This window comes from Haliotis cracherodii, unplaced genomic scaffold (genome assembly GCF_022045235.1).
Source record: "Haliotis cracherodii isolate W230 unplaced genomic scaffold, xgHalCrac1.p SCAF_16, whole genome shotgun sequence".
Lineage (NCBI taxonomy): Eukaryota > Metazoa > Mollusca > Gastropoda > Lepetellida > Haliotidae > Haliotis > Haliotis cracherodii.
In genome coordinates, this window is record NW_027266271.1 from 23,313,204 (window position 1) to 23,334,763 (window position 21,560).

The window sequence follows — 21,560 nt, forward strand, 5'->3', positions numbered from 1 at the left end:
GATGATTTGTGGTATTGTAATTGTAATAATATTAATACATTAATAATATTAATATTCTATCCCACAGACGATTGGTCAATTGATAACGAATGTAACCGACGAGAACGACAATGCGCCACAATTTTCCAGACCCTTTTATACAGGAAGGGTAAAAGAAAACTCCACTTCAGGAACACTGGTTGATGATTTGGTGAGTGTGTTAATCGAGGTCTTGAGTTACGAGAGAGAGAGAGAGAGAGAGAGAGAGAGAGAGAGACAGAGAGAGAGAGAGAGAGAGAGAGAGAGAGTGAGTTGTTATAATCATACAAATATACCGATATAACTATACATATGTAAACATCTATGCATAGGTCTGACTAATGTTCACTGCATATGCGGACTTCATGAACTTTCAATAAAAAATTGCAAATTTAATCTAACAAAAATATGTTTAAATTCTATTGAGCAGGTGGACATAGTTGTTACCGACCAAGACTTTGGGGTGAATGGTTCTGTAAACTTCGCTTTGACAGGACCTGGGAAAATCTATTTTGATGTTGAGAAATTGAATCACAACAAATTCACCATTAAAACCAGCGGAACTCCGATTGATAGAGAAGTAACTCCATACATAGTCCTGACATTAATTGGAACAGACAATCCATCTAATCCTAACACAGGCACAACTACACTCAACATCACAATCATGGACGTCAACGACAATGCACCACAGTTCAACCAAGGGACGACCGTATTTTGGTTGGAAGAAAACTTTGGACCAAAGATTATCACAACCTTAACAGCCACAGACAAGGATGAAGGCCTCAATGAAAAGGTATCATACTCATTGAAAGATGGGGGATTTGGTTTCTTCCAAGTTAACGAAAGTACTGGCGAAGTATCGACAATCAAGGCTATTGACAGAGAAAGCAGGAAAGTCTTCAACCTGACCATCGAAGCAAAGGACCAAGGGTCGCCTTCTCTAGAATCAGAATTGAAAATTACCGTCAATACTCGTGATGTCAACGATGAAAAGCCTGCATTTAAGAAGAAATACTACAAGGGTTCTTATACGGAAAATAGCCCATGTGACAGAAGCATCCTAACAGTGACGGCAACAGACAAGGACGAAGGAAGCAATGCCAACATCACGTTCTCAACAACAAGTTCCAACTTTAGAGTCGATCCAATATCTGGCGCCATTACATGTATGATTCCTCTTGACCATGAAGAAATGCAGCAACATCTGATAGAAATAAAAGCAGAGAACCCAGGGTTTCCCACAATGAGCGACACAGTAATAGTTGAGATAAACGTTGAAGACGAAAATGACAACACTCCACGTTTTGATAAACCCAACTATCAGCCTGAGATAACAACTTTTGAGTGGGTAACCAACAACCCTGTCGATGTTTTTGACGTCACGGACGATGATTCTGGAACGAATGGCCTATTTATACTCTCCATGAGTGGGGAGACGGACAAATTCTACATTGATGGAGACACTGTAGGTGTGTTACGCATCAAAGAGGGCGCAAGTCAACCCGTTGCTTCCACAACATACAACTTTGACGTTACAGCTACAGATAAAGGTTCTCCGTCGCAAAGTGTCACAGTCCCAGTATCAGTTGATGTGAAGAAAATACAAGGCACTAGGACTGTACGGTTCAGTTCTAAAGACTTTAGGTTTTCAATTGAAGAGAACCGATTAAATACCACATCTTTCGGAAGAGCAAATGCTGCTCATGACGCCAACGTGTCAGTTTACTATACCTTAATCCATGGCGGGGATTTCCGTATTGATCCAAGTAGTGGAGGGTTGACTTGCAGTAAAGCACTGGATCGAGAGACAGCAGCAAATCATACAATGGTCGTTCGTGCCAGGGATCCCACCACTAACGCCTCGGACGTGGCTGTTGTAAGTGCGGGTTTCTCCCATATATCAATCTCGTATAGCTCGTATAGAACGAATTTCGAAAAGTTGTCTTGCTCTAAACGATACTTTCTTTTTGGCGTCATGTAGGTTTCGACTTATTCCCCGATTCTCTATTTTCTACAGAACAGGAAAATGCACTTGAATATAAACTTTTGAAGGAGGGATAGATGACATAGGGAACACACAACAAGACAGAGAAGTGATAAAGCAATGACAAGGACTTAAGAGTGAAAGTATTTGCATTTATGCGGTGTTATTGTTTGCTCGGTTTGGACATGTAATAGAGATATGGATTGACATGAAAACAGTATGTGAGCCGTTGTAACATTTTAAAGATTTGATGTGATTGTTTCAGGTCACAGTTCAAATTTTGGATGTAAACGACAATGGACCAATATTTCTGGCATCTTCTGGACAGCTCGTCTTTCAAGTTGAGGAAAATTCTACTGGCAACGTGATCGGACGCATCATTGCCAAAGATGGGGATGCAGATGAAAATGGAAGAATAACGTACAGCATTGAATCGCAGACACCTCGTACACGTAAGTTGTTGACACTGCGTTTAGGGAAGGTGCAGATATTGATGCCAAACGTCTTTGTTTGTCTTAACATGAATATACTAGTAATACTTTCAATTCAGTATATTGTGCAAATCAATTAGGATTGTTTTCCAGGGTTTCAAGTTTTTTAAACAAATAATATATACAAAACTTATACTTATTGTGTTCAGTTTTAGCATTTTCGGGTGTTATTATATAACTAGTCCTATTCATGTTCACTGTGTTTGTTGTACTTTTTCGTTTTACCTTATTCAATTCAATGTTTCATTTCGTATTTACAGTATTGAATGTATTTTACGATTTGCAGATTTCTCGATAAATCCTGAAAACTGCAGGGTCACTGTTTCGGGAGATCTAGACAGAGAAGCTTTTGATACATACAACTTAATCATCAAGGTAACACAACAACTAAACACTAAAATATGGCTTGACAACACAACGCAACACCAACGTATTCAAAATATTGGTGATTTGTTTCACCGTTTCATGAATGTTTTTTTATAGCGACTGAAATATACATCAAACATTCCGTGCTTAATTTCAAGGCGACAGACAATGGCGATGCTCCAAGAACTGCAACAACAAGTGCGACGATCCTTGTCCTGGATATCAACGACAATCCCCCGACATTCCAAACACCGCATGCAGTGACAGTAAAGGAAGATAGTGTCATTTCCGCATCGGTATGTACATAAAACAATAAGCCTAGTTATCTGATTAATACACTACGGTAAAGATTGGGACATTGAACGCAATCAATGTCTGCAGCAGTATCCATAGAACGTAGCACGCGAGTATGTTTAGGGATGGTAAATATCCTGTATATGGAATAAACATTGTATTGACCGATACTTTGCGATGTAGTTATATAGAGGTTATCACGTGAGAGTGTTTGGATATGGTATATATCCTGTATTTGGAATAAACATTGTATTTCAGTGTTTATTCATAATATAGGAGATTTTTAAGATTTTTTTTTGTGAAACACACATGCGTCAAAACCTCTTTATCATGTAATGTCATTCTTGAAATATATTGTCGAAAATATATTTTTATCTCTCTCAAACGGTACCTGAACGGAACCTGGAATGTGCGCATTAATATGTTACAAGGTCTGAAGGTCGGTGATTGGTCGGTCAGACAGCGACCAAAATCAATATATTTCCAACGTTGGCATAACTCTCAGTGACGAAACTACCACATGAACAAAAGGCGAATTGGCAACAGAAAAAAATTTCCAGTTATTTTTAAAGCACAAAAATAACTTTGTCATTCTTGGCCCTTTGTGGCAGTTCATTTGTCTGCCCGCTAGAGTAACTTCCCTTTGTCAGAAGGAGCTGCTCTAATCTTTGATACGTCACATTTGTTTAGAATCTGTCTGCTTTGCTTAGTCACTAAATTATAATCATTTTAAGAAATGCAGTCACATGTCCAAAGCAGCGACAAAATAAACAATATTAAAGTTTGGCCACATCGAAGCCAAATCCAAGTGTTCTGAAAACGGGAAAAGACCCCAAGTGGCACAGGCCTATTAGCACAGCTTCGCAATTATTATCTCTCAATGCTGCCTAAACTTTAAAAGGTCTAAACTACACTCCCGTTAGATATTTTTAGGTATTTTTTTAATAATTTTTCGAGAACATGTCCATATGCCCGACGGTCAAGGTCGACACCTGGCTTGTTTGTAATCACTTTACTTGATATCCCTGACCTTTTTAATATTCATATTTTTTTCCGTAAATTACCACAAGGGATACCGTTTATATCCGTCGGTTTTAGCCTTCCGAGAAACCTACACATGATATGATACATGTATTTATCACAAGTAATTTAAGAATGAGTTGGTGGTGTTTGAACATTTTTTCAGTTATATCATGGCGTCTATGGGAGGGAAGAAAGCACTTCATTAGACGAACCACCTTATGATACGGCAAAGCACAGACACGGTGGCATCCAAGGGAGATAATATTGGGATCGATAAGAATCATGGTGCATGTTAAAGAAATGTTAAACACTTGATTGATAATCAATGATGACATATATAAGTGGCGACAATGATATCTACTTTGCAGTGCTTCTTTTTCCAATGTATCTTTCATTTACAGCATATTGTTTGCACTTTGACAAAAACATATTGCGTCTACTTCAGGTGGCGACAGTGAGTGCGACTGACAGGGACCTGACGGACTATGGTGCAGTTACCTATTTCACTGACACCGTAATAGTGAACGGAACTCTCTGTCCATTCAAAGTGTCAGTTGGTGAGTGTCTTCTGACGTATACTTTGAACATTACAAGTAAACGTTTATCGTAGTAAAGTCAATAAGCCTTCAGTGTAGCCATCATGGTAGTAATTTTCACTGTTTTACTATAGTGTAAGTGCTACCCTTTGACAAGGGTTGTTGACTGTCTGTTTCTATGTTTACAAATATCATACACATCGAAAAGTGAATAATGTTTACTCCAAAGAAGACTCATTGATCTTCTTTGAAAAACATAAACATGTATTGGATGTTTCATAAATAGCATGTTCGCAAAAGATAAGTCAGTGTATAAAATTCACTTGAACTAACCTTAAGGACATACAATCTTCAATATTCATTACTAAGTGTGGTATAATTCTTCTTCTTTAGAGACTGGAGTCGTGAAAGTGAGCGGCGACCTCGACTATGAGACGACTTCAACATATGAATGCATTGTGACTGCGGTGGACATGAAGGGATGCAGCAATTGCACAGGGCGTCTCACTGGATCGGCGACTATGTCCGTCACCATCCTGGATTTCAACGACAACCCGCCGGTGTTTCAGGGGGCCCCGTACCGAGCTAATGTAACAAGAGACGCTGACATCAACGATCCCGTCACTGACGTCATCACTGCAACTGACAGGGACGACACCAAGGACGGCAATGGAGTCGTTAAATACCATATTTTATCAAGTATGTAGTGTACATATATTATCAGAAGATATTCAAAGCAAACACACATGCATTGTAACACTTAAACGGGAGGTTACATGACAGGATAGACGGTATGTTTTGCACAATGATGTATTATCTATTCAGTGTTATGGTCCCGACACTGCACAAATATCCTTGATGACATTTCAAAGCCCGGTGAATAGAAATGCCGAGTGCAAACCATGTTGAATAGGAAAACAATTTTCACAGCAAACCTCATAGAACATACAAGGAAAGCGATTTTGTGTTGATTCACGTCTTTGCAGTTAATATGGAAAGAAAGCTACAAAACACTGAAGCAACGCATAGATCTGATGAATCAATGTGTCGAATTTCAGTAACATGCAAATGTATTTTTTTTTCATCTTTTCTAGGCACAGATTACTTCAGAATTGATCGTGATTCAGGAAGTATATACGTGGCTTCAACCCTAGACACAGTGAATGATGATGTGGTAACTCTGAGGATCAAGGCGACAGATCTACCCCAAAAAGACCCTGCGATGGAAGCAATCACAAACGTAATTTATCATCCAAAACTGGCTCCAACAAGAGATATCACTTGGATTAGATCAAGCGATATCTACACTGTATATATCGCTGCAATGAAATTACATGCAGACCATTGTGACGTTACTGGTTACCATGACGTCACAATCAAATGACATCACTTATGGCTCTGCTACTGAAGCTGTTAGCAGTTCTTTTTACTCTGAAGACACTGCTAATTACTGTCTACAAATTTAAAAAGTTGGAAGAATGATGTTGGATGATAAATAAAGTCTTTTCCCAGGACTAAATATGTCAAAACTCGTTGATTAAAGTGGAAAAAATCCACTTTTATCAACTCGTGTTGATATATTTGATATCAAAAGACACTCGGGTGAGATTCTCTATGCAGCTGTTATATGTACTGCAGTAGTTAAATGATACCTTGTTTTTCATCTTGTTCATTTAGTCCTTGGAACGTATCTGATATAATGGGGCACCTGACATACCCACAAGGGACTTGCTGCCAGCTTCTTTGACCAAACGCTTTATGATTGTCAAGTTACCAATTGGTTGGGTTTGAGTTTATTCATGGTACAAGTATTTATATATTGTAACGGTTCTGTTGCCAACAGATTACTATTTCCATCCTGACTGAGCAGCCACGACCATTCTTCAAAAAAACATACACCTTCCTGCTGACGGAGAATGAGAAGCCTGATGAGGATAAACCAGTGTCCATTAGAGCTTTTGTGCGAAGGGCGAGTGAAGAAGAGTGTAACTGCACCTATGATTTAATAGGTACACCTTGCTTAGTTCCTGTATGGAAATGTCTTCAAGGTTTACATGCTGCTGCACTTAAGGACGTCGTTTCTGGAGATTTTATAGTACTCTTATAACGTTTCAACTCAACCAGTTGCTGTTTTAAGTTGGATTCATTTTCAAAACAATAGTTAATAGGCCTTACATTCAATTCATGCAAATCAATCGAAAAATTCACTTTCCATATAGCAATAGGTTTTACGATTTTAATTATGTTTTATCCGATCTTTTCAGGTTCAGATAATTCGAACTTTTACATAGACAGTATGACTGGAGACTTAAGACAAAAGGACCCAATAGACCGCGAAAAAACAGGCAGTCGCTTTTATGTGAGAGTGAAGGCGACAGACCGACGCAGCCTTCTTTATAAAACAACAGATGTTGAAGTGAACGTTAAAGATGTTAACGACAATGTACCGTACTTCAACAACACCAAGATGAACTTCATTGTAAATCAGGTATGTATGTATTGCATGTGCATCATATTTGAACTCAGACTTTGGTTCGCCAACTGGCCTGATTCACTTTAATTCCTTCCTCGAATTCATTATACGCTATTTATTTCAAAGCTTATGTGGTAACTGCAGAAACGAAGATCACTTCGCACTGACGTTAAAACTGCTCATACATTATTAAGAACTATACCCTTTCCTCTAAATTAGGAGACGATTGAGAAAGCTCAATCGTTAAAACGACAAACAGATAACTTAAATCATTCGAACCATGAACTTTGTATAACGATTATCAGAGTGTGTTTAAATGGAGCATATTTTTCATTTCAGAATGTTTCGGTTGGCCATGTGATCGGGAGAGTGATATCGGTAGACGCTGATGAACTCAGTCACCCCATATACACAGCCTTTACTGATGTTGAGGTAATCGAACTGATGGGTGATGGAACTCTGGTAGTGAGGGCTTCTCTGTCGAACCACACCGTGGTTGACGTAAGTGGATAACTTGACACAGCACATTGTGAATTGTTGTTTTTTCAGATTTCAGTAAAATTACATCCATACCTGTTCTTAAATTGATTTTTGGTGATACTGATGAATATTTTCTTTTGGCAACATACAAAAACAGGATAAAATGAAAAAGATGTTTTTTTTGTTGTTGCTGATGATCATCTGAAGAGACGTTGGTATCGCCGAGAATCTATTTTGGCAAGGAAGGTATTTGAGTACCTATACATAATGAACTGGTTTAAAATGAGAAATTCATTTGGCCACATAAAATAGGATAAAAGAAAACAATTCTCATCACCGACTGACAACAGTAATAGGTCAGACCCTAAATCTAACAAAGTTGCATTTTGTGTTCAAGTCCGTTTTAATTAACGAAGCAATTCGTGATTTAACAACTAAGAACTTCTTTACAACGGCGCTTTGATTAAGAACAATGATGAATTTAAGTCGGAGTAGTTGAACATCAAAATTCTATTTCGACCAACCTATCCAATTTGTTTTCGAGAGGTGACGAGAAATAGGATAGTTTATGTAGCCTTCCCAAAGGAACATGAGAACATTCTAAAGAGACATAATTAGTCGTGGCGTTTGATATGACCTTATTACCATAAACGGCAAGTAGTAAATGCATCAAGTGTATCGCCTACAGTTAATTATTTTCAGTGAATTACCATGAAGTCAATTAACTTTGTCTTCTTACCAGATGTTTGCCAGTGTCACAGAGGAGAACTTCAGAGGATCAATCAGCAAATTGCCAGCAACTACAACCAAGGTCCACATAAAAGTGCAACCAGACGATCATAACGAACATACTCCCGTATTTGGAAACGGTAAACCAGTTTGAGTTTAGTGCGTGGAAGACACTATTATCCCGACAATCTTATGTGTAAGATACATTCACCATAATGCTACCATTTTCTACTTGAAACGTGTCGGTATTGTCCAATATGTATTTAATATTTTGAATCTGTTATAAGTAATGCAAATCATTAGATATATGCAGTTTGATGCATGTTCACCTTCTTATATATATTATTCATTCTTATACATATTATTCATCTGGTAAAGTTGCTTTGTTAAGGATATTTATATCATAAATCAGTGTTGTATAAGTAACTAATACGATTTCAAATGTTTCAGATGCTTATGAAGCATCAATGGAGTTTTCATCGGAAACTGGAACAGAAGTTAAGATTACCAACTTCCGGGCAACGGACGCCGACGGCCACAATGTAACATATGCCATACAAACAAGAAATGATAGGGTGCGCACTTTAAGCTATTCACTTGACTTGAAGTCATTTTACATTATTCCATCACCTCGGATCTAATGGCCTCCTACGTTTGTGGGAATGTTTTCCCCATTATCCACGCTTGCAGATGGTCTTATGTCAATTTAAACTGGAAACCTTCATTCCTCCCACATTCCAGTTAATATTCATCCTCAGGAAGAAAAGTTATGGATGTAAACGTTCTTATTATGAGGAACACGGCGTTTCTGGGGATATACTTGCTCAATCAACAAAAGAAATAAGATAACAAAGGTTGAAATTTAACAAGGGAAGCCAACAATTAATTGGCGCTGAAAGGTGATTAGCAATGGACCAAAAATTCATTTATGTTCCAAGTTTTCTTCTTATTATATTAACTGACAGTGGTATGACTATGATACATACTAGATTTATAAATTATGTTACAGAATAACCTCAAGATCGACAGTCAGACCGGGAAAATATCTGTTCACATTAAACTTGACGACACAGTGCCCCGAGTCTTAGAACTAGTTGTAATCGCCATCGACAGAAGTCTTCACCCAAAGACTGGGTAAGTTTGTACATATCTGCATAGCCATTTTTTAAAAATAGGATGATACTGACATATGTATGTATGTATGTTTCACATCGATGGCATGATTTATAGGTTACACATACCGTACATGAAAAAAAACCCAGTAGAACAAATGTATCGTAACATTCCTAGTATGTCTGTTACATTAACTTTTCCGAACAAATTTGTCAAGCTGAAATTTTGGCTCCTTGAACAAAGTGAACAAATGCATTTCTTGAAGCAGCGATCGAATGGTCTGTAATATTTGTTTCAGATCGTGTACAGTTATGATAACCCTACATGGATATACAGAAACAGAATGTGTAGCTAAACACGAATATTCACGTCTAGAACAGGACTCAGATCAGAGAAAGGTGTTCCTTGGGTTATTCATTGCTATGGCAATCCTACTTGCAGTGGTCAGCATTAGTGCAGTTTTTGCTATATACAAGTAAGTACACAAATGACTCAAGTCTTTCAATTAAAGAGGATGAGACCGATTAACATCAATAACAAACACTGCCGTGCATTTTCATTATGTTCAAAAAGGGAAATGCACCTAGTTTCCAATTGCTTTTTCAACATTGTTTCTTTCAGGTGGAGGACAGTAAAACGTAGAACACTGTATCAGGAAAATATCAATATGGCTCATGGCAAAACAGCAAAAGCATCAGACCAATCTGGATATGATTCACTAGCTGCGGGCAGCAAAGATGAAGAAACAGCATACAACAAACTCAAAGACAGAGATTTCGTAAGTCTACAGCATATTATTCTTGACACACCATTTTGTAAGCTGTCGGGCAGTTTTGATCATGTGTAACTGTATGGAGGGATGCTGGTATCATATATTTACCACGTTAGTTTTGGGCACATGGCGTTCACAGAATGTTGGACTGCATGTACGACTCTCTTACCATCTTCAGACGATAGTCAACTGACACTGAGTTTTAAAATAACAATTAATCAAAATGACTGAGAGTCCGTCTGTTTCATGTCTAGACGTGTGAAAAATATAGATCATAAGATTTCATAAGATTATACTTTCCACAAATCCTTTCATAAAAATGTGGGTGCCGAGGGTGCATGACAATGAGGTGAGGTGAGGTGAAATTGGATTTAACGTCGCGTCCAAGATATATTGCACTTATATAGCGACGTGCATGCACACGTGTATGTGTGTGCCGCAGTTTAACATGAATACCCCACTCAGACACACTATACTGACTCCAAGCCGACCAGTCCTTGTTTTAGCCCCTTAATGCCGAGCGCCAGACAGGGTAACAACAAGTGTTATCTTTTAACGTCTTTTTGTATGACGCGGCCGGGGATCAAACCCCGGACCTTCCGCTCTCCGGGCGAACGCTCTACCACTAGACCACAGTGGCGGTTTGCATGACAGTGAAGAATTATTATTTCACATTTCATTATATCACAGTCGTGCTGTGAAGATTGTGATTTAGATTTATTGAATATCTTAAAAACAATAATGACTGAGTTGAAGCATATTTGATTCATAAGTGATTATGAGTGATTGATTGGGTGAGTGAGTATTGTTTTATGCCGCTTTTAGCAATGTTCAAGCAATATCACGGCAGGGAACACCAGTAATGGACTTCACACATTGTACCGATGTCGGGAACCAAACCCGGGCCTTCGGTGTATCGAGTGAACCTTCAACCACTAGGCTACCAGACCGCCCAAAGTGATTATGAATGGTGATATTCAGATGGTATTCTTTCAAAACGGACCCTTGAAGATCCGGTGTAGAATGCGTGTCGTAAGAGGCTATTAACGGGATCGGGTGGTCAGGCTCGCTGATTTGGTTGATGCATGTCATCGACCCTAATTGCGTGGATCCATGCTCATGATATTAATCACAGGATTGTCTAGTCCAGACTCGATTATTTACTGACCGCCTTCATATAGCTGGACTATTGCTGAGTGCAGCGTAAAACAACAAACCAACCAGCCAACAAATCTTTCAAAATGAGTTGGTTATTATGACAAACGGCTGTCCAAATGTAAATGTATCACTTTCTCGTATTTGCAGTCATCCGGTGTTTCAAACCCAGCATATGTGTCGTCAGGTCCAAGGTAAACTAAACAAAATATACATTTGTCTATTACTATTTGTCACAAACATATTTCTCAAGCAATAAGAACGCATCAAGAAGAATTATACATTTCAACAATATTTAATTTCATTTGACATTACGAGTGTTTAGTTTAAACTTCTGAGTTATATTTTGATACCAAGTTTTGATCGACGAGACATTATGTGGTAATGTCATCATATTTTTTAAAAATAGCATAATCTCATCATATATTTATCACGTGTTAAGAATGTATATGTTTCCCATGTTTCAGGCCTATTTGCACGCCCCCAGCAGAGCCCGTTCCTGACTATGATGGTGCTGAAGACATTCAGATATAAAATATACCTTTATTCCCTCTGGAGCGATTGGCTCAAAGGTTGGTCTTGATGGTATTGCTGTTGGAAGAGATGACATCTATGCTGGCTCTGAATCCTATTATTTATTCACCTGAAAAAGGAGTTAGCATATATTCTGAAACGTTGTGTTCTTCATAATAAAAAAGCTGATATCCATAAAATCCTCTCTCTCTTATGTGTATCACTTCTAAATGCCATTCAAAGACTTAAACATGAATGAATCACCGAACAACACGTTTCAAAGCAGTGATACTTGTTATGGTGTTCCCTAAACAATAGCCGGTTTTAGCATATGAGAAACATTGTTTTCCTCAAAGGAAAGGAGTAATGCCTATACTTGTTATAATCTCCAATGAACAACTGTTTTAAACGTGAATGTGTATTGTTCTGTTTATATATAGTAATGCATTGTAGTGTTTTCAAGTGTTTTTTTTCTGTTTACAGTAAATAGCTTCATAATAGTGTATTCATCACTCTTGGAATTTCTTCGTCGTGACAACTGTAATCTTAATAGAAATATTGAGACATCGTCTCCTCGATGCTGGAACCGACTTTCGTAGCGTTTTGAAAACAGAACCGTCGAGATAAAAACGTTTCATCTGTTTGACTCTTACAAGTATATTTTATATGATATTTGATTTTTTCACAAAATTTTCAGGTTATATTCATTGATCATATGTTCATCGCTCTTTACATTTGAACTGTTTTAAGTACCATTGCCAACTGCATACAGTATGACTTCAGTTATCTTTTAAACATGGAATGTGTATCAGTTTTAGTTCATGTTGTTTGATATTGAATAAAACATTTTCGTTTAACATCCTTCTGTTGAACATTGTGGCGTTAATCATCACCCACAACTTTTCCTGGCCTAGAATGTAATACAGTCAACTACGGTTATAACGAACTGACGGATATAACGAACTTACTTTTTGGTCCCGACTATTTGCTGTAGTTATGCTGTATATAGGCTTATAACGAACTACGGTTATAACGAACTAAAATTAGAAGTCCCTTTGAGTTCGTTGTAACCGAGGTTTACTGTATTTAGAATAAGTATCTGTCGATTAATATAACATACTTGAATCAGTATTTCTGACATTGGGGTATAACAACGAAGAACATATATAGAGTGACGCTATCTGTCTTTGTCAATATGGACTTCGGGTTTTCCTCCCACATTAAGCTGAAAGGTCGTGATTTAACTGGAATACTGTTGAACGCGAGACCCGTGAAGATTCCGGTGTAGAATAGGCCTTCAGCAACCCATGCTTGCCATAAAAGGTGACTATGCTTGTCGTAAAAGGCGACTAACTGGATCGGGTGATCAGGCTCGCTGACTTGGTTGATACATGTCATCGATCCCAATTGCGTGGATCGATGCTCATGATATCAATCACTGGAATGTCTGGTCCATATTTGATTATTTACAGACCGCCGTCATATAGCTGGAATATTGCTGAGTGCGGCGTTAAACAACAAAACAAACCAAAACCAAACCAAAACTGTTGAACGCGGTGTTTAACCCAAATCACTCACTTTGTCAATAAGGTTCAAATTAACTTAAGTTGATTAACTTTAGACATTGAAAATAGTTAATATACTTAATACAGCCGGGTCAAGAAATATTTAAAAATATAATATAAGCGATAAAACCCTTTTCATATTCATTAGAAATCTCTGCCAAAAGCAGAGTCCTGCAAATACTGGTGAAATAATTGTGCTACAGGCAAAGCTGGAGATCTTGTCGAACGCGTTGTGCAACCAAACTTGTTCGGCTCCTCCTTACAAAAAAAAGAAATGTATTTCTTGAAGTAGTGGCAGAAGACATAATCCGTCTCTAACAAAAAGTACAGAACATTGAGTGGTCGGTCTCTCTATCCCGTGTGTAAAAATAATTTAAGCGTCGAGGGTGCTTACATAAAATCTCACACAGGGAGTTCTTTTATACACAATCAGTGTTTACATGGTTTGCGAAAGCTCATATCTTTTCAAAGATTGGCAGTGTCTAGGATGCGCACATAAAATCTGTTATACCGTCAAAGCTGATGTAAGTTGCTATGTGTTGTGACAAAACGCAAGGGCCCATTTCGCGTTGATAAGAATTTGTATAAAAGCCGCAATACTAAACATCTGTAGTGACTCTCTGAAGATCTTGAAGACTGCTATGCATTCAGCCATGTTAACTAATGATGAACTCTTAATGTCTCTGGAATCTATCATTCTGAATACGACTAGATAAATCAGTGCAACAATAACATTAAGTAGATTTCAAGTAAGTAAATTGAGATTGTTAAACCCAATGGTAAAACTTGTCCTGATAAAAACCATCGGGTTTAGCAAAAGCAGAATCCTGATGTATCCTCTTAGTAAGTGGAATATGAACATATCCCTTCAATAAAGGTCAAACTTACTCACAAACATAAGTAGTCAGTACACCCACGAGGGTCACAATTGAATGTCTTTAAAGAGACACGAGCTCCGTTCTAGACTTCAGAAAATAGTGTTGGAAGCAGGCAGAGTCGGCCCTCTACGATAGGTATCCTGTCTGCACTTGGCAAGTAGATAGGTCGCAAGTGAAGAAGAATGCCTCAAATCGCCCTCGTCTCCCTTGTTTATATGTACAGTCTTCTAGAAACTCTTACCTCTACAATCTTCACGAATGAGGAAGTATGTCCCGGAAGGGAATCAACCTCGGGAAACAAGCTCATCACAGAGGAACTCTCTATACCAGGATGATAACGAAGGTGTCAAGGTGACGCATCCTTGGACTGTAAACAACTGCAGCGGGTCACTCTAATTTACCAGCGCTTCATTCTGCTACTCACAAGTGTCCAAAAATAGACTTATAATATACTCCGCTACATAAAAATGAGCACATAAACGACATGTGCAGCATTAACATGATAACCTCATTAATCATGTCACAGCTAGAGCCATCAATCGCCAGACGATTGTTAGTAGAAAAACTACAGTCGGCTTTACCCAGGGTATTCAATGTGACCCACAGAACCATTTTTAGACTTTGGTATCGATGCCAACAGCACAATGCCACGTGACCTGCCCCTTGTAACAACGCCTTACAGGATCGGCTCACACCGCTACGTCATTTGCAGGTTACGGTGCATCTACAGCAACCTCTACAACGGTAGCACTTCCAGGATTATAAAGGATATCTGACAGCACCGTGCATATAACGAGGGAGATGCAACTGGATGCAGGCTCTCATTGTGGTAACATATTCAGCATCAACGTCCATCTGAATTATGTAAGAAGGTGTGATCGCTCAAACCCCCATCGAAAGAGTCTCGCGCCGCTTAGTTTGTTTGTTGTTTAACGCCGCACTTAGCAATAGTCCAGCTATATGACTTCGGTCTGTAAATAATAATGTCTTGAAAAGACAATCCAGTGATTGACATCATGAGCATCGATCTACGCATTGGGATACGATGACATGCATCAACTAAGTAAGCCTGACCACCCGATCCCGATGGTTAAACTTTCGTGTGAACCTCTTCGCCGGAGGTTCACACAGTTTAACCATCGCTTTTCAATCGTTCACACATCAATGTACCCATCCAAACTGACGTTCAAATCTTAATTGATACCTATACATAAACACTTAGGATATAGTCAGAATCTTACGCTGACATGGACACTAATTTTATCAGATATTTCTTCGGAATATCGAAAGACCACCTGTAATAACCGGTAGCAGTGGAGATTGGTCAATATCTATGCGATTAGACAACGAGTGGCCTGTCGTGCTATTTATAGTGTAGACCCGTCTGACCTTTTTATTATATTATTATACACAAGTACCAGACGCCCTCAGTATATTAACTGCGGTGGGGACCACAACGGTTCACTGAATATATGTGAAACCCTACTGACCTACTAACCTTATTTACATCAACGGCAACTGGTATCATGGGGTGAATTGTGAGCATAGTTAAAAGAAACTCGCATCAGTTATTTCGCGATATAATGAATGAGGATGGAAAGCCGCTTATCGATAGTGATGAACACGGATGACTACTTATGTGTGTTGATGTGAAAAGTGATATACGTGGTAGTTGCCGTGATATGTTGAAGAGCTAGTCCTGAGCCCTTTCAAATTCAGATATTATTTTCTTTACATCTCTCAACAAGGAAGTTATCTGTCAGGTCGTATAAATGTGCGAGGTGGTTTGAGCTTAATCAGTTTTCTCGATCAAATACGTCCTTCCACCTGACAGACGGGATGACTGACATAAATATTTGTAGTATCTTACACATTTATATAAATAAAAGCCACACAGCCCTTTCCATATTCATAAGAAATATCTGCAAAAAACAAGGTCGATGGTACGATTCCGATCATATCATGAGAATGTGTTAATGAATCAATATCAAATAGTGATAATACATGGTCTTCGCGAAAGGTGAGCGTTTCCTGCCCCACCGGTGGCAACATCACAAACACATGCAAAGGCAAGTCAACTGTTCACCTGAAAAAAACCCCAAGGGAACATAATATTATGGTACAAGTCATCATATGGTAAAATGTCTTGAAATAATGCACATCTCTCGAGCAAGTAATTATATCTGACTTAAGTAACACTTACAAGAAAGCACCAATGTCACATGTGAAACGATGAAATATATATTTAATGACTAAAATACTCTTATCTAATATACACTTATATGGGAAAATGGTAGCACAATATTTTATACCCACAGAGTGGCGTGTGTTTGTCTGAGTACAAGAGTGAGTGAGTTTGGTTTTACGCCGCTTTATTCCAGCAATATCACGGCGGTGGACACCAGAAATGGGCTTCACACATTGTACCCATGTCGGGAATCGAACCCGGGTGTTCGGTGTGACGAGCGAACGCTTTAACCACTAGGCTACCCGACCGCCCCGTGAGTACAAGAACAGTTTTCAGATACATAATGGCGTATTTACATTGTAGATTACATAATGTGGATGGAAAGCTAATAGTGAGATCGTACATTTGGAAACCCACGTGCGCGGGTATGATCCTGACCTCCAAGGATCATAATCAGCGCGAATTAAGAAACGCAAATCTTCATAACAAATTATGGCTTGGTCATATTGTTATAATTATGTAAAATGACTTGAAAAGAAAGAGGGGCACGGGTGGTCCAGTCGTTTAAGGCGCCGCGATTCGCTGTGCAGAGTTGCGTCCCTTGGGCACGCCAGAAACCTATGATTGTGAGTTCGAATCCCTGTTCGCCCCGATTATGTTTCTAGGTTTGTCAGCACCATTCCCGTGCTCGCGGGGTTTACCGAAGTGGTAAACGCCTGAGACCTGCATCATTTCGGGCTTTCCTCCCACATTAAGCTGACACGCCGCGATATAACTGGAATACTGTTAAACCCAACTCACTCACTCACTCACTGAAAAGAAAATAGGTCAGAACAGAAATGACATTGGGTGTAGTCTCATGTGGTACCTGTAGCGAATGTGATGAAAGACGGACAAAAGCATGATGTGGGGTTTGTTCTACTTCAGTACCCGCGTTCGGGACTCCGCTACGCCATTAGGTGATAAATATAGCTACATATTTCAACTGTGCATTGCGGGTAAGCCATTTTTTTGCGTGCTATAAGTTCATGTCATTACTGAAATCTATAATCAGCACTGAAGTACCCAGTATTGTCAGGGAAATAGCGCATGTAAATGACACTCTTGGACAGGCTGTTGAATGACGTTGTGGTGGGATTATAGCAGTACCTGTCTTAAGAAGATGGCGTTGTGGTATTCTGTGTGTCGCTTCCTATCGAAAATGTTTACAATAAAAAAGAATATTCATTTAGTTTTGTGCAGTAACATGTTGCTCCGTCTGGTGATTGGAGAAAGTGGTTATGTCAACTTTCACAATCACCAGTCAATATATATCGTGTTTCAATTTGCATTTCCGAAAAACCTTGGATTTTTGGTTAATTGCGATACTTATGATGTTAACATGTTATAAAGCAGGACACACACTTTTATATGAATATGGCCAGTGCTTACAAACTATTATATTTGTTATCTAACAAAAGAAATGGACACTACTTGATAGTGATTCATAAATACATGCTTATGACATAGTCAGAATTGTACAATGAACTCTGCTTTTAGCAAAAATATCTCATGGCATGAATACTACTGTGCAGTGTACAATTTCGTGATGCGGGATAACATAATAAAAGAATTGACTGAGGGGACTGGAGACCTTCAATGCCAGACAAAAGACCCTCCCGGGAACATAATCACGTGCTCGCCTAGTAAACGGAGGGCGGTGTACAGTTTCTCACCATTAACGACGGGGTCATCGGTCGCATTTTGGAATTCACGGGAACAGCCAATCTCCCGTATGTCCACCCAACCTACACCGTCTATGAAGATAAAACCACATCTCTTCTATGCCCTCAACGTCAGTATTGCCTTTCTCCTCTGTGCTTTCTTCTCCCATCAAGCAACATATGTACCAACAAAAAGACGAGTGTGCCAACCAAGGTCTTTTTATGTTATCAAAAGACATCAGATAACAACGGTATTATCGTTCTGTATATATCAATAATTTACATTAAGTAGTTATATTACATGTTATACATTTCTCCCTGATTATAAAACTAAACATGTAGGAGAACAATCATATATATCATAGTTGTATCATTATTCAGTTGCAATTTGAGTTAGCCCCAAGAAACTCGAGTTTGGTGAATCCAAAAGGATTTACCCTTTGCGTTGGAGGCGACCTCACTTTTTAATCCGGATTAAGCAAGACACCCACATGACCGATTGCGAGCAAACTTCGCACGACGTCCCAGTAGGGTATAAGAGTAAATAAGTTGGTCACTGTCCTGCGAATGAACCAAACACTTACTTTTGTATACAAGTGACTGGTGGGTGCTGCGGCCAGGACATGCTTATCCTTTTTGGGAACACCTGGTGTCATCACTGATTTTCAATGGTCCATTCATATGATTTTCACCGCTCTTTTGCATTTTACGCCAAGCTGAATCTGTTTAGGCAGACAAGGGAGACTGTTTATTGATAATTGACGTTTTATAAATATATTTATGATAATGGGAAGGGTTTTATTTATTTGGGTTGACAGGATAAACCCGAAATACGTCTAATATTGCATTATGATTTGTTTCTATGTTTGTTGTTAACGCCACACTCAGCAATAGTCCAGCCATAAGACGGTGGCTTGAAAAACAAACATACTTGGACAAGACTATCCAGGGATTGATATTATGAGAAACTGAACGGGTACGATCAATCCGTGCTTGACAACCCGATCTATTCGGTCGCCCCTATCTAACCCAAATTCCCCACAGGGGGCTTGTGTAATGAAAAGGGTTTTCTTTTTTAACGGTAATGGTTGTGTCGATAACAAACTACATTAAACACTGGAGCCCAGGGCGTAATAGTTATGTATGGGTGTAGACCACAATAATACTCCACAAAGGCGAAATATGTTGCCTTTACTCAACGCCTCAGTCATAACGTTTTATTTCAATATCAAGGTCATATAGTTTCTTTCATGTGACGGATGTAACAAACTCAGACAGCAAAAAAAATAACGAGATCTAGTTTAACCACACCGTGAATTTGAAATATCCTATAATGTTGAAATAGGGCACAGTTTACAGTTGATCCTAATCTAATGGGAAATTTACCCTCGCTCCAAAACATCCATAAATGGAATAAATCCCGTTCAATGCCCCGGTCAGCAAAGCTGCCTTAAGGATGGATTAACCTCTGTTGCTGTCTTCCTTTTCATTATCGGTTGTGTACTTCGAAAAGACTGTTATAAAAGATGTTGTATCTTCATCAGTGTCACAGATAGAGGACCGTAGATTGTTTTGTTACGATTAACCGACACGGCATTCCTTGTTTAAGCCACGGAAGTAACGAATAAGGCCTGGGCTTTTATCACCTCCGTATGTGTATTGCTGACATGGGTCTCGCTGTTTCAGACAACATTATTATACAGAGTTACTCTGTAATTTCGGGTATACGACTTTCTATGAACAGATAATCTTGGTTCACTGGTTTTAACAACATGGACGTTGATGCGTGGTACGAATATATTATTTTCGGAAGGTTACAGAACTACATAAAAAAATAACAATTATGTGTTCCTCAGAGTGCAGATTAGCGAATTATAAAAATAAATAACCCGAGAACCCGGGTGACAGTTACATACCTCTTCTTCAATCTGCTTGGAAATAGGTTTATGGACAAAACGACACAATACGCTGACATATTCACAAACACCTGGTATCATCACTATTTGATAGTGATTTATAAAGACACGCTAATTATACAGTTGGAATCAAACAATTGACTCTGTCTTGTGAATATTGAAACGATGTTTTCATCAGATCTATATTATTTTGCATGTTAAAAAAATAAAAAATTAATGTTTGTATCTTTCGTTAGTCGTAATGTGTGGGGCAGTCGGGTACCCTAGTGGTTAAAGCGTTCGCTCGTCACGCCGAAGACCCGGGTTCGATTCCCGACATGGGTACAATGTGTGAAGCCCATTTCTGGTGTCCCCCGCCGTGATATTGCTGGAATATTGCTAAAAGCGGCGTAAAACCATACTCACTCACTCACTCACTCTTAATGTGTGAATTTAAAATGTGTTGACTATACGTCTAATAACTTCTTGTTGGTCTATCAACCTTAAACATCTACGTTGTGAGTGAGTAGTATTTTACCTGCGAAACTACTTTGCGAATCCTAGAGGATTTGCGCCATGTGTGTCCATACATGTATTTAAGTGGAGCCACCTTTATGAGTCAAAGGTGATGCTTTCTTTTATCTTGCATCCTATGCAGCTTCAAATATCACACATAACTGGCGGTTATCTTGACATGTTAAACTGTAAATCTGTGAAAGAAAGATTAGTTACATGTTTCTATCTTTGAAAATGAAAGCAACAAAACCCTCTTTAATTCATAAGCAATCTCTGAAAATAACAGAGTCCATTGTACCTTATATGCCCATTTTAGTATTTGCATATTCACAATAAAGCCGATAGCCAGAGATTATTTGTGATGACTCCCTAGCTTTTAATTAATCCGTTCAGGTATTTTGAAGTTTTGATGGCGTTTTGTACAGACGGCTTGTAGTACAACTAGTTTGAAGGACAGGCATTTTTTAATACAGACACTTTGTCGTACATGTTGTTTGTAGGACAGTTTGTAATTAAGATTGATTTGTAGCACAAATAGTTTATAATGCAGGTAGCATGTTACGGGCACAGGCACTTTGTAATACAGAATAGTTATAGTACAGATAGTTTGTAGTGCGCAAATTTTGCGACACACATGTTTTAAAGATTCAGAGTGACAAAACACTCCCACAAGACTGTATGACAAGAGGGTTGACTTCAACTTTCCCAAAAGTCAACTTTCCCTTCATGTCGCGCAATATTCCAGCAGCTCCGGCATTTGGTCTCCACATTTCACAACTTTGGAGATACAATCGAACAAGCTCTTTCTACCAAGACTTCAAAGAGCGTCATACGACTCTTGAAGTTGTTTAATCAAGGTTACCCC

At 38.7% G+C, this 21,560-nt stretch overlaps 1 protein-coding gene across 1 annotated transcript in view; it reads left to right on the forward strand.

Moving 5' to 3' along the window:
- LOC139463629 (protocadherin Fat 4-like) overlaps positions 1–12,744 on the forward strand; it is a 37,849-nt gene extending 25,105 nt beyond the window's left edge. The window contains 18 exon segments of the mRNA XM_071244901.1: positions 68–190; positions 449–1,897; positions 2,271–2,457; positions 2,783–2,871; positions 3,021–3,158; positions 4,625–4,736; positions 5,109–5,414; positions 5,810–5,955; positions 6,559–6,724; positions 6,980–7,203; positions 7,528–7,689; positions 8,411–8,537; positions 8,848–8,972; positions 9,407–9,531; positions 9,809–9,985; positions 10,132–10,288; positions 11,588–11,631; positions 11,905–12,744. Coding sequence (XP_071101002.1) covers positions 68–190; positions 449–1,897; positions 2,271–2,457; positions 2,783–2,871; positions 3,021–3,158; positions 4,625–4,736; positions 5,109–5,414; positions 5,810–5,955; positions 6,559–6,724; positions 6,980–7,203; positions 7,528–7,689; positions 8,411–8,537; positions 8,848–8,972; positions 9,407–9,531; positions 9,809–9,985; positions 10,132–10,288; positions 11,588–11,631; positions 11,905–11,971 — 3,924 coding nt within the window. The 3' untranslated portion in view covers positions 11,972–12,744.
- The last annotated feature ends 8,816 nt before the right edge of the window (positions 12,745–21,560 follow it).